This window comes from Gordionus sp. m RMFG-2023, chromosome 3 (genome assembly GCF_954871325.1).
Source record: "Gordionus sp. m RMFG-2023 chromosome 3, tfGorSpeb1-WG-v2, whole genome shotgun sequence".
In the NCBI taxonomy this organism is placed as follows: domain Eukaryota; kingdom Metazoa; phylum Nematomorpha; class Gordioida; order Chordodea; family Parachordodidae; genus Gordionus; species Gordionus sp. m RMFG-2023.
This window is the reverse complement of record NC_088777.1, coordinates 34,111,990-34,124,765: the sequence shown is the minus strand read 5'-3', so window position 1 is coordinate 34,124,765 and position 12,776 is coordinate 34,111,990. Positions and strand designations below refer to the sequence as shown.

Sequence of the window (12,776 nt, the reverse complement as noted above, 5' to 3'; positions counted from 1 at the left end):
ATTGTCGTTGTATTTAAAGTTATTATTGTTGGTGTTGTAATTTCCCCTTGTCTTATCGTAAGAGTATTGATACTTATTTTTATGATAATAATTATTGTTGTCGTACCAATTTTTATGTCGGTAGTTATCATTGTTATTATATTTGTTGTTATTATTATTATATTTGTTATCATTATTATAATATTTGTTATCATTATCATATTTGTACCGCGGATTAACGTTATTATATCTTCCATAATTCGAGTTGTCATAATTATTATATCTAGTAAATCTGTTATCGAATCTCGTTTGGTGGGGATAATTGTCACTGTAGCGTTCCTGAACTCTGTTATTATTATTATTACTATTATACCTTTTATTGTCTTGTATATAGTTTATTTCCTTATTTTCTATTTTGTCTTCCTCTTGTTCCTTTCCGGCTTGACAATAAAATATACCTTTTGTTTTTTCTTTTTCGTCTATCAAGTCCATGGTTCGAAGGAGTTTTTCAATTTCCTCTATACCCATATCTTCTTCGAGTAATAACTTTGTCGTGATATCTTTGCTTTCTAAACCATTAATTATTTGCATTTTTAAGTTCTCTTCATATTTTTCTTTGAAGTTGCATTTAAGTGCCAAAGATTTTAGTGAATTTAGAAATTCTAAATTGGTTTCCCCGTCCCTCTGGGTACGTTTATAAAATTGAAAACTTTCCAATAGTGCAATTTTTTTTTCGTTGTCTATTAGCGAATCTAGCATATCGTCGTATTTTATTTTATTAATTGACTTCGGAGCGAATTTTAAAATAACCTTATTTAAGTCATAGGTTGATAGTGCCGATATCAATGCTGCTCTCTTTTTCTCGTTGTCCGATATATCATTTAGTATAAAATAGGCTTCTAGTTTTATTCGAAAAGTCGTAAATGAGTCATTGTTTTCTTTAACAGGAATTGCTGCTGGCATTTTAGACAATTTTATATCAAATTTAAATTTTCTCTTTTTTTTTTTATATATATATATTTCCGCGCGGGTTCTTCCGTATACATAGTCGCCATTATAATATTTTCCGATTTCTATTATGTCTTATATTTTTTATTATCTTTTTTTTCCAAATTCTTTTTTTCTTTTCATTATAATCAATTTCTGGAAAATCGATAATCAAAAAAATAATATTTATAATTCCGAGAAAAAATAAATTCCATGAAAAATATTGATAAATTTCAAAAATCGATAATCAAAAATAATATTGATAATTTCGAGAAAAAAAAATAAATAAATAAAAAAAATGATGAACATAACATAAACCATTATAAATATCTGAACCGTAACCGAACCGATATAATTATTTTTTGAAGGAATAAAAAGAACCCTTATAAAATAAGGTTAAACCGGTTCAGTTTTTATATTTTAGGAATCGCAAAAATTGGAAAATCCAGAATTATATAACCTTGCTCTTATAGTACTTGCGGTTCTCGCAACACAAGTTTCTGTAAAAAGGACCTTTTCGGGACTTAAATTTGAGGTATCGTTATCACAACGAACAAATATGAATCCATTTATATTATAAAATATATTACATATGCGTTCAAATAATATATTTAAAGATGAGTTATTTTGAATCTTATATATTTTTTTAATAAATAATTCATAGATATTTATAATAAATATAAATTAGACGATGGTGTTGCTTCAATAAAAAAAAATTTCTAACCGTAATAAACCATTATAAACCTTTACAATTAGCTGAACCGAACCTTTATAAATTTTTTCTTAAGAACCGTAACCAAAACGTAACCATTATAATTTTTTACATACTGAACCGTAACCAAACTGACCCGTTATAAATTACGATTCGGGTCCATGATAGAAACCAGGATTACATATGTCTCAGGATTTCGTTAATAGATATCCAAACATTTTTACACCTATGAGCAAAATCTCCAGGCTTATATTTTTTGACATGTTGGGTTTAGCCGTTTATAAGAAGCCGTTTGACAACAGTAAAATAACATATTTTTTTAGATAAATATGGCGTGCAATTATTTATTAAAATTTCTTTCTTTTAAATGAAAATTTTCATTGTAAATATATCAGAATTATACATTTTGTTCCAATTGAATTGATATCCTTTTTGTTTTAGCAATAAATCTGGCAGTTCTAAAAATTATTTAATAAAATTTTATAGAATAAGAGGGGGATAAATTATCAATGTTTTATGCAAATTTCATCAAATTCTATCAACAGGGTTCAAAGTTTTTCACATTCAAAGTTGGAGAAATAAAAGTCGAACTTTTCAACGTGTAAAAATTTATATTTTTTATTATTTTTTTCATATTTATTTTATATTTAAGCAGACGATAATTAAAAAAAAATGGTGTAAAGATGACCTGAGTTTAATTAAAATTTTAAGACACGAAAAACATCACGAAGTCAAAGGGTTTTTGAAGGAGTTTCCTAACAGAACCTGCTCTATCGCAGCGTTGAATCTATTGATTTCAAAAATGGATGCTACCAGATCAGCAGAAAAATGGTATGGTGGCGGTATATTACACACTGCTCGTGCTATGGAAAATGTTGATTCTGCTTAAGCATTCATATTGAGCTAAGAAGACAGGCCTGGCATCCACAGAACAATTTGTCCAGTATCCCGAGAAACTGATATTTCGTAAACTTCAGTGCATCGGATTATCCACGAAGAGTTGCAGCTGAAATTTTTAAAAAGGAAACATGTTTACAGTAGCTTTATCAGTCAATCTTCAAAATGATATGCGCTGCAGTTTCAATAAGAAAAAAATAAGTTGTAACTTATTGATTTCTTTGTACTCCTTCACATTTTTCTCTAAATCTGCCCTGGTTATAGTTGGGATATCAAGTCTTGGCTGCACAGAGCATCTTTATCGACTTAGTGGTCAAAATTATTGGTGCATAAAATTGTGTCGTTATTGTCTACTATTAAAGAATTGTTTGACAAAGAATTTATAATATTTTAGCAGGAAGGTGCTCCAGCTCACCAAGCCAACGAAATTGCGTATCTACTTTTAAGAGGAACTCCTGATTTTAGTTCACTCACTCTTTAGCCCTCTAATAAATATGATTTAAATCTGGTAGACTACAAGATATGGAGAGTTCTTTGGGAACATGTTTATCAAACCCTCATACGCGATGTTAACCATCTAAACAGTGACTCTAGGAATGGAATCGTTTTGATCAAGAAATTATTGATAGTGCAGTGCAATCAATGGCGAGATCACCTTAGATCAGTATTCGAGCTAAGAGCGGGTTTTGAACATGCGCTTTGAAGTACCACATTTGATTCAAATTTAATTGTTGATGTTTTCATGTTTTTGTTGAATTGTGAAGTTTAATAAAAAAATGAATTTTTATACATATTGAAAAGTTTGAATTTTGTATGTTCAACTTTGAATGTGCATAACTTTGGACTCTGTTGATAGAATTTGATGAAATTTGCAGGAAACATTTTTTAAATTAAACGTATACTGATGATATATACAGGATCACCATATTATCATATGAAAAGCAAAAGCGTTGATGAAAATTATGCGAATTTATGCCAATTTATAATGAAGCTCAAGACATTCAATACTCAGGATACCAAAACATGTATCATTATTTCACTACCGATTGCTCAATTCGAAGTTGTTATTTTAAAAAAATTGATTAAAAAAGAATACATAAAAAAATATATCTATTTTTAAAACATAAGTAGTATATCCTATATTACTTCTCCTTTTAAATTACTTACTATCTATTATTTTCCTTTTCAATCAATTTTCAAGTCTTTTTTCTAGTAGTCCATGTTTGCGATGTGCTCAATTTTAATGCGATAAATAATTTAATTAAGATTAATTAAAATTTGATATATTTCTCGTTTATTTTCACCTCTTAAAATCATTTAAAACACAAAAAGTAAAATATTTAGTTTTTTTTTAGAAATTTGATATTTTTTAATTAATTACTCTCTGGCCCACTTTAGAGATGTTCTTTGTTAACATTTTAGAAGGTTGAGTTGAAGAGTTGGTGGGAATAATAAAGTAAGAAAAAAACGCAAAAAAATGAAAATAGATACGGAATGAAGACATATTGAATGTTATATACGACAAAATTGATTAAGTTGGTGAAAGGAAGGTATTAATTAAGAATAAGACAGGAAGAATGAACAGCATGGTTAAGAAAACTATTTTACATTTACTTAATACCTCATATTCTCGATGTGCATATTCCATATTTTTAACTTTATTTTCTTCTATAGAACAATGCTACACCAAGTAGTGTATGGTTGTCGAGGATAGAAAGTTTGTGCCATACCGTTATTCAATTGAAACCATTCGAACATTCTGGAAATAATACTAGCCAAAACTCGATGCTAGATCAATATCATGGTATTTTGTCTTTTTTTTTAAATTTTTTAAATCTATTATTATTGATGGTATATCACTAAATTGTAAATTGACTAACTTGTATAACATCCAGGCTTACTTGATATTTTTGCTCTCATGAGCAATGAGGGAAATATAATACTATAGATTGGCAATCAATGCGTTAAAAACAGGACTAATTGAAGTCAACTGTTTGCCATTTTTATTATAATATAAATAAGTATAGTATTTATTTTCCAATTATAAATTTTTGTTTAAAAATATTATTCATAAAACATTATTATATAAGTCCGGATATACGAATCAATTATTTGAAATATAATTATAAACGACTTTTTATATTAAAATGAAAATAATATAAGGTATCATTGGCGTATCTAGTATTTTATTTCGGGAAGAGGAATAGGGGTCAAAATTTTATAAAACTATATAATTTTTAACAAGATGTGTACTGAATATTGCCGAATATTTTCATCGGCACCGATCCGAATTTTAATTTTAAATTGTATTCATCTATATTTTTTATAATATACCACCATATAGATCTATTCATTTAAAATATACTATAAAATTTTAATTATTTTATTTTAAGTTTATTTATTCAATTATATTCATCAATCTAAAATTTATTAATATTCATAAATAATTTATATATAGTAAAATCGTATTGAATTAGTTAGCCCTTTTTAATATACATAGGAAGTTGATACCAAGCACTGATGAAATCATTGAATAGCTCAATCCCTTAGAAGATTGAATTTCACATTATAAATTTGTGATATGATTCTTAATTATATTTTTCTTCATTTTTTATTTTTTTTTCATGAATACTATTTTGTAAGTCTATATACATGCAATAATTCTAAGAATATTTTTGGGCATTAATCAATATTACCAACATTTAATTTTTTAAAATATAATTTAAATTTATATATCTAATTGCTTAAAAAATTTATATTTTTTTACAAAGTTCTTTTTCGAGACATTTATCTTAAAGATGCTATTTTACCATTTACTTATATTTGCATTTATTTATTAGAAATTGTCAATATTTTATAGTCACTATCCTAATAAATTTTTGGAACTTAAGATATTCTTGAATAACTCCTAAATAAATTACTACCCTTCCCCCTAGCGAAATCCTGCTTACTCGCCTGATTAGTTGGATATTATTTTCTGCACAATAGAAAGATTTTTGGAACAAAGGATTACAACGATTTTACTATATAAATAAATCATTTATGAATATTAATAAATTTTAGATTGTTGAATGCTCGATATCAACTTCCTATGTATAAGAAGGACTAACTCATTCAATCTAAGAGGTACTGCTTCTCAGTAGTATTGTTAAACGACTCTTGAGCTAATTTTTAAAAACGGTTACGTAAATATTTTATCAAAAAAATATTACGCAAGCCTGACTATTTTAACACGAAAGTTTGGAAATCTATTAGCGAAATTTCGAAACACAGATATTTTTCCGGATAAAATATTGGGTTAGCTTTTTTTAAAAATAGGTTCAAATCGAACCATTCAACAATACTACTTCTTAGATATGTTTTAATTCTTGTTAAAAAAGAAAATCTACTTTCATTGGGAGAAGTACTAATGGGTAGAGTTGCCAAAATATATGATAATTTTCAAATATTAGGAAAATAGTCTAAAATATGTTTGAAATTATTTGAAGCATTTATAGAATTTTTTGGAACATTATCAACCATATTTAACTTTTTATACCATAGTTTGTATTCAGCTAGTTATGTATAGGATACTTAAAATCCTCACAATAAAAATCTGTCAAATGTTAATTTTTTTTTCTATCAACATTTGAATTAGAATATAGATAAAAAATTTTAATCAAAATAAATAATACTTAATCAATTTGATATCAATGGTAGAAGAACATGAATAAGAAATTGCCAAGTTTAATGAACAGCACAGTGCACATATATAATCATTAGGCATTTTCTCTTCATAAAGGTCTGAAGCCCATTCATTGCATGGGCTCCATCATACCCTTGGCAAAATGACTAAGATTCTGATTTTCATCAATACTGGTAGAAAAGTTCTTATATCCATCTTTAAATAAATTTAAAACCTTAAATATTAATTTTCTGAAATTTTTTACTTTAGCTAGAGAAGTTTATGGGAATTTAAAATGGTACTAAGGAAAAGTTGGAATTCCATATTAATTCATAGAATTAATTAGTAACATATTTATTTGCTGTGAATATGATAAATAAATGTAAATTGAAATATATTTATGGAGGTAGTAATGATTATAAAATATAAATTAAATCATAAAATCGTAATATTTTTGAAAAATATTTTAGTTGGCAGCAAATTTTTTGGTTAGGAGGACGAGCCCTTTTCCCTGCATCTGCACCTAGTGTATTCGTGCTAATTGTAAATTGTTAAAATTTTTAAAATAATTTATTTAGTTTTAAAATCATAAACATTCTTTTAAAAATAAATTATGTATTTTATTATTTTTTATTTAGTTTTTTTATATAATATTTATCCTAAATTTTTAAATTAAGACGCCATTTATCGAATTGGAGTATTTAATAATATCGATCGATAATTGATATTTGAAAAGGAGGATAAAAAATATCGTTACATTCATTTTGTTTTCTCAAGTTTTTTAAAACTTTTGATTTGAAGTGTTATAGTTCAAACATATTTAATCACATGTATTAAATTAAAAAAATATATTTCGAGTGGGGGGGGGGATGTTCAAGTATCCGGTGAACCCTTTCCCCCTATATGCCAATTTAACTAAATTATATAAAAATCCTATTACATTATACGGTATCAAAATAACGAACAGTTGACTTCAATTATTTCTGTTTCATATTAACATTTATGTTAGTCTACCGCTAGAGTAAATATCATTTTTGAGTTTTTAAACCTAGATCTTCTTAGTTACTGTGAAATGATATTAAAAAACGATTATTAGTTGATTATACAGTCCAAATTTTATAGTCAATTGTTGTCAAACGAAAATTAGATATTTGATATTAATTTATATTTTTTTTAAAATCTTTGACGAGAGGCAAAATTAACCAATTTAAGCCCCCCCCCCATTCTTAGAGGTTAAAGTTATATTTTATTTATAATCAACTAGGAATATTCAGTGTTAAAAAAATTAGCCATTTATACGCCTTGCCTTACAAAGTGCCCCCCGGAAAAAATGACATGGCTTACAAGCTGAAGAAAAAACAATTTATTATACAAGTTTATTTTTCTACATATTGTTATGCTTAAAATTACCCTAGAGATCGGGCTCCGCTGAAAAATTTAAAAAGATGTTTTCTCTTGTTTTATCAAAATATTAATATAATATTAGAATTCTAATTTGATATGGATAAAAATTAGTGCTGTAAACGTTACTACAAGAAAGAAACGTGTTACCGCTACTCGTTACGTCTGAAAAAAGGAACTAGTTACCGTTACTCGTTACCTTTTTAAAAAAAGAAACCCGCGTTACCGACTTTTCAAAAAAGTAACGGGCTACTCGTTACTTAAAAGAATTTAATATATACAAAAATAATATTTATATTTTTTTGACAATATATAATAAAATAAAACTATAAAAAAATAATATATAAGATAGTTTTATAAAAAAAATTTCATATATATAATTATAATATAAATATAATTATACAAAAATAATATATTATAAGATAACATCTTTATGTATCATTTTTTATTTATTTTTAGCAACAATTGATTTCAAAATTTTGATCAGACAAACAAGGGCGCTTAGTGCTCAACACAGTTGGTTAAATAATGGGATGTTATATATAGTATTATAAAATAAATAAAATCTATAATGAAATTCTCTGTGAAATTTTATGGATGAATCCTGGCTACGCCACTATTCCATATATATATATTATTTAAACAAAGTTTTTAAATTATTCTTTAAATTTATTAACAATTATAGTCAAACCAATAGCAATACTAAAACAAGAAATAGAAGATATTGTTTAAAAAACTCAATATAATACTTTGAACCGATCCACATATTTTCACCGATCCGATCCAATATTGTTTCAAAACCGATACTGATACCGATCCGATATTTATATTGGTTTTTCACCACCTAATTAAGAAATCAATATTTTTTTATGCAAAAAATTAACAAAAACATATTTATTTTTTTCCTACAATATATAATATAAATTAAACTATACAAAAAGAATTTGTTATAATATAAGATCTTTTTATAAAAAAAATTTTCATATATATAATTACAATATAAATAAAATTATACAAAAATAATATATTATATATAAGATAATATCTTTTTATAACAATTTTTTATTTGTTTTTAGCAACAATTGATATCAAAATTTTGATCAGGCAATCAAGAGCGCTTAGTGCTCAATATAGCTTTCGCCGTGCTACACGTTCAATTAGTGCAGAGGATAGAAGAGTTGTATTATATTTAATAAATAAAATTTAAAATTCGGGGAATTTATTAAAAATATATAAAGAATTACCTTTATTTTGAAAAGAGGTTAATAGATCAACTTCACAAGGATATTCATTCATTTCCTCGTCAAATTTTTTTTTATCATTATCAGAAAATATTCTGGTATGTTTGTTGGATAAAGAGATTAAGTCTGCTCTTTCTTTATCAAGATCTTTTCTCAAACTGGAAATAAGTGCTAGCATTCTTCCTTTGTTGACCTCTAATTTTATCCGAGGCCATTCCAATTTAAATAACGTGTGAATTATTGCAGATAATATATTCATGTTTATAGATGTGTTTTAATCTATTGAAAATAAAAGATAATCAAATTATAAATTGTAAGCAATATATGAACTGTATACCTTTTATCTATGCCTTCCAGGATTGAATTAATAAGCGGCTTACAAAACTTGAAATTATTTAAAGCCATTTTTTAAAGTTTTAATATTATGATAGTTATCGTTGGAGTGAGATATCCCAAATGCATTTTTTCTTCACTCTCTAAAATTGAAAGAGCTATAGCAATCGGTTCCATAACCTATAAAATCATATATACACATATATTTCTTAATTAACACTAACCATACAATATTCATCCATGAACGACTTGTCGTTTCCTGAAAATCTCTGTAATTCAGATTTATCAAAAGATTCGTCAAATTTTTAGCAATTCTCCTTAATAAGACTATCTATTAATTTCACGGAGTTATAAGAAGAGTTCCATCTTGTTATACCCGGTTTAATCAGATATCTTCCCATGTTTTCCTTAAAAATTGTTGCACAGTTTGAAGATTGCCCATGTTTATTCCACAATAGCTTACACTTAGAAAATGTAATTTTTGAAATGGTTTTAGAATGGGCATCGTTACCTGCCTTTTCAATGTCAACACTTCCAATGAGATTTAAAGTGTGTGCTGAACAGGAATGATGCTTATGTAAGTATACAATACTATCATTAGTATTTTGATTTTCAAATAGATCAAATAATGGCAGAGGAAATATTTTATCATCCGATTCCTCTACTTGTTCATATACTTTAATAAATTTTTAATAAATATATTATAATTTTTTTACTTGAAAGTAGTGTTGCGGCTAACCCAATATTTTAGCCAGAAAAATATTGCCTAAACCTTGAGATTTGACTAATAGATGTCCAAATCTTTGTACCATACAACGACCAAAATCTTCAGGTTTTCGTAATATTTTACTGCATAAAAATTGAGTTAGCCTTTTTTAAAAATCGGCTCAAATCGAGTCTTTTAACAACACTATTTGAAAGCTTTTATATAATTTCTAGCATTGTCGCTAATGCATTTGGTACTTTATTTCGTATCTTATATGTGGTAAAAATTTCAAAAATTATTTTTGCTAAATATCAAATGTGCCTTTGACAAATTAAGCAGGCTGAAACCCTCTTAAGAGTGTTTGGGTGTAGCCAGTGTACCGTCATCTCTAAATTAGATCAAAGACGATATTATCAATCTATGAAATATATATTTTATATACCTATGATAAGTGACCATGATTTCACAGTTGTATAGACAATTTTTGGGATACACAATAAATCCATTAATTTCTTTGCCATGGTGTCATATGCTTTGTTAATTTTTAATACGAGGGTAGGCCTAGACATCACATTTTTAGTTGGCTATACAATTTTTTGATAATATTAATAAATGCAGTGCTTTCTACAATTGAAAATGGTTGTAATTCTTAAATTACTATATTAAAAACTAATTTATCCACTGCTGATTGTGCTATTTTTATCTTGATGTAGATGGATTATGCATCTCAATGAGTGTGAGTTGATTAGTTTTAATTTTTTTTAATTACTATTCAAATGTTCATTAATCTCTTTCATTTTTGAGGAATGTACAGTTTATAATTATTTAATTAAAATATTAAATTCCTGAATTTTTTATTAAAAATAACTTCGCTTTTTCAATAATTGAAGAGAAATAAAAATTTAATTGTTGTTTTTAATCCCTCACTAAGCTTATTGTCAAGGAAAATATTAAAAATTAAAATTATTATTGCCAAAGGTAATTTTTCGATTTTATTTTTTTTCAGAATTATTATTTAAAAAGAATTCAGGAAAAATTCCAAGTTCAGTTCTCTAAAACTATATTACTTCAGTTTTATTCCATATATATATTTATTTAAAGATACATATTTATTTAACAAAGTCTTTAAAATCACTATTTTATTCTTTATTAACAATTTGAAGTTAAACCAATAGCACTAAAACAAGAAATAGAAGATATTGTTTAAACCCAATATAATATTTTGAACCAATACCAATATTTTGTTAATCTTGGGTTTTTAATGCTGGTTCCCAGCCCTATACTATAGTATAATTTAATTGCTTATATTTTAATTTTATGATTAAGCTTTTCAAAATATTATGAAAGAATGCTTTTTTAATGGTTATTTTATAATACCCATGAGTTAATTTTCTATTATTAAAGTAATGTTTAAAATAATAATATATTAATTCATCTTTTTTACCTTCATATGCTTTTTTAAGTTTGAACTGCTGGACATTGAGGTTTAAATATTTGCGTAGGGATATAATTTGCATTTACAAAATGTAGACTTTGTACCCTTAATTTTCTTTATTGGTGTAAAATATCTTTCAAATTGGGGCCAGATAAGGGTTAAATCATCTTCATTTGAAGAAGTAAATACTATGGACATAATATTCTTAAAATAAATTATAAAATAGATTAATAATATTATTTATGATAATTATACACTATAAAAAAAACTCTAACCGTTATTGTGAATATACTATAAAAAACTCTACCAGTAGTACAACGCCATTTTTTAACTCACTCAATTTACCCATCACAACTCTAAAACTAAAATGAATTAATTTTCAACTTCAAATTTTATTGATTAAATATATTTTAAAAAACTAAAAGTCATCATAATTATAAAATCTAGTCCCTTTTATACTTTTGGAGATCACGAGTTTTACACGTGATTATAAAATCAGGCGACTATTTATAAATTTGATAAATATTAAACAAAATAATTTTAAAAAAGAATAAATAATAATATGACTATTATTAACATTTGAATTGATTGATTGATTAATTAGATTAACATTTGACTAAAAATTTAACAACAAGAATTTAAAATAAAAATGAAGGAATGATGGTTGATATGAATTAAAAACTGGGTTATATTATTTATATTTAAAAAAAAAGTAATTTTATAGTACAATAAAATATATTTATCTTTTTTTATATTTTTTTAAGAAAAACTTTAAAGTAAAGTTTTGCGTTGCCGTTACTCAAAAAAAGGAGACGCGTTACCGTTACTGTTACCTCTAAAAGAAGGTAATGAATGACCTTCCTTTTCTTCAAAAAGGTAACCAAGTTACTTTTTTGACGTTACTTTACAGCACTAATAAATTAATGTTTTTTAATTCATTTCGCTTAAAAATGCGTTTAATTTATATTTTTAATTTAAAATTTTGAACTTAGGCCTACAATAAAAATAGAAATTCAGGAAGAGCTCGCTGAAAAAAATGGAATTTTCAAGCCTCTAAGCTATCTTTTTAATTTCTTTTGTTTTAAAAAAGAATGAAAGTAAGAAAACAGAAAGAAAAATATAAAGTTGAAAAAATATTTAATCCAATTTTTGATGTTTACAGAAACTACATTTACCCCCAACGTTATCCACCTATGAAAGTGCTTCGGACATGCTATGCGGCTCTTCTTCATATAAACATTCAACTAGCAAATTAGATTTTTGAAAAATTTATAGGATTTTAAATATTATTTATAGTAGTACATTTATATTTAAAATAATATAAAAAATTAATTAACACTTGACGCAAAAGGATTTATAAATAAAGGTACTGGGAAATACTTACTTAAAATATAAGAAAGAATTGGAGAAAACATTAAAAA

At 25.7% G+C, this 12,776-nt stretch overlaps 1 protein-coding gene across 5 annotated transcripts in view; it reads left to right on the top strand.

The window, feature by feature from the left end:
• Nucleotides 1–12,776, top strand: part of LOC135926295 (elongator complex protein 4-like) — a 33,957-nt gene that overhangs the window by 11,914 nt on the left and 9,267 nt on the right. For 2 of the 5 annotated variants that reach the window (XM_065462107.1, XM_065462105.1), the window contains 4 exons: nucleotides 3,493–3,635; nucleotides 4,250–4,379; nucleotides 7,504–7,613; nucleotides 12,518–12,760. In XM_065462107.1, the coding sequence (XP_065318179.1) occupies nucleotides 3,493–3,635; nucleotides 4,250–4,379; nucleotides 7,504–7,613; nucleotides 12,518–12,619 (485 nt within the window). In that variant the 3' untranslated portion in view covers nucleotides 12,620–12,760. Of the gene's footprint in view, nucleotides 1–3,492; nucleotides 3,636–4,249; nucleotides 4,380–7,503; nucleotides 7,614–8,099; nucleotides 8,177–12,119; nucleotides 12,232–12,517; nucleotides 12,761–12,776 lie in introns of those variants that run through there. The other 3 variants (XM_065462106.1, XM_065462108.1, XM_065462109.1) reach the window with 3 other exon arrangements.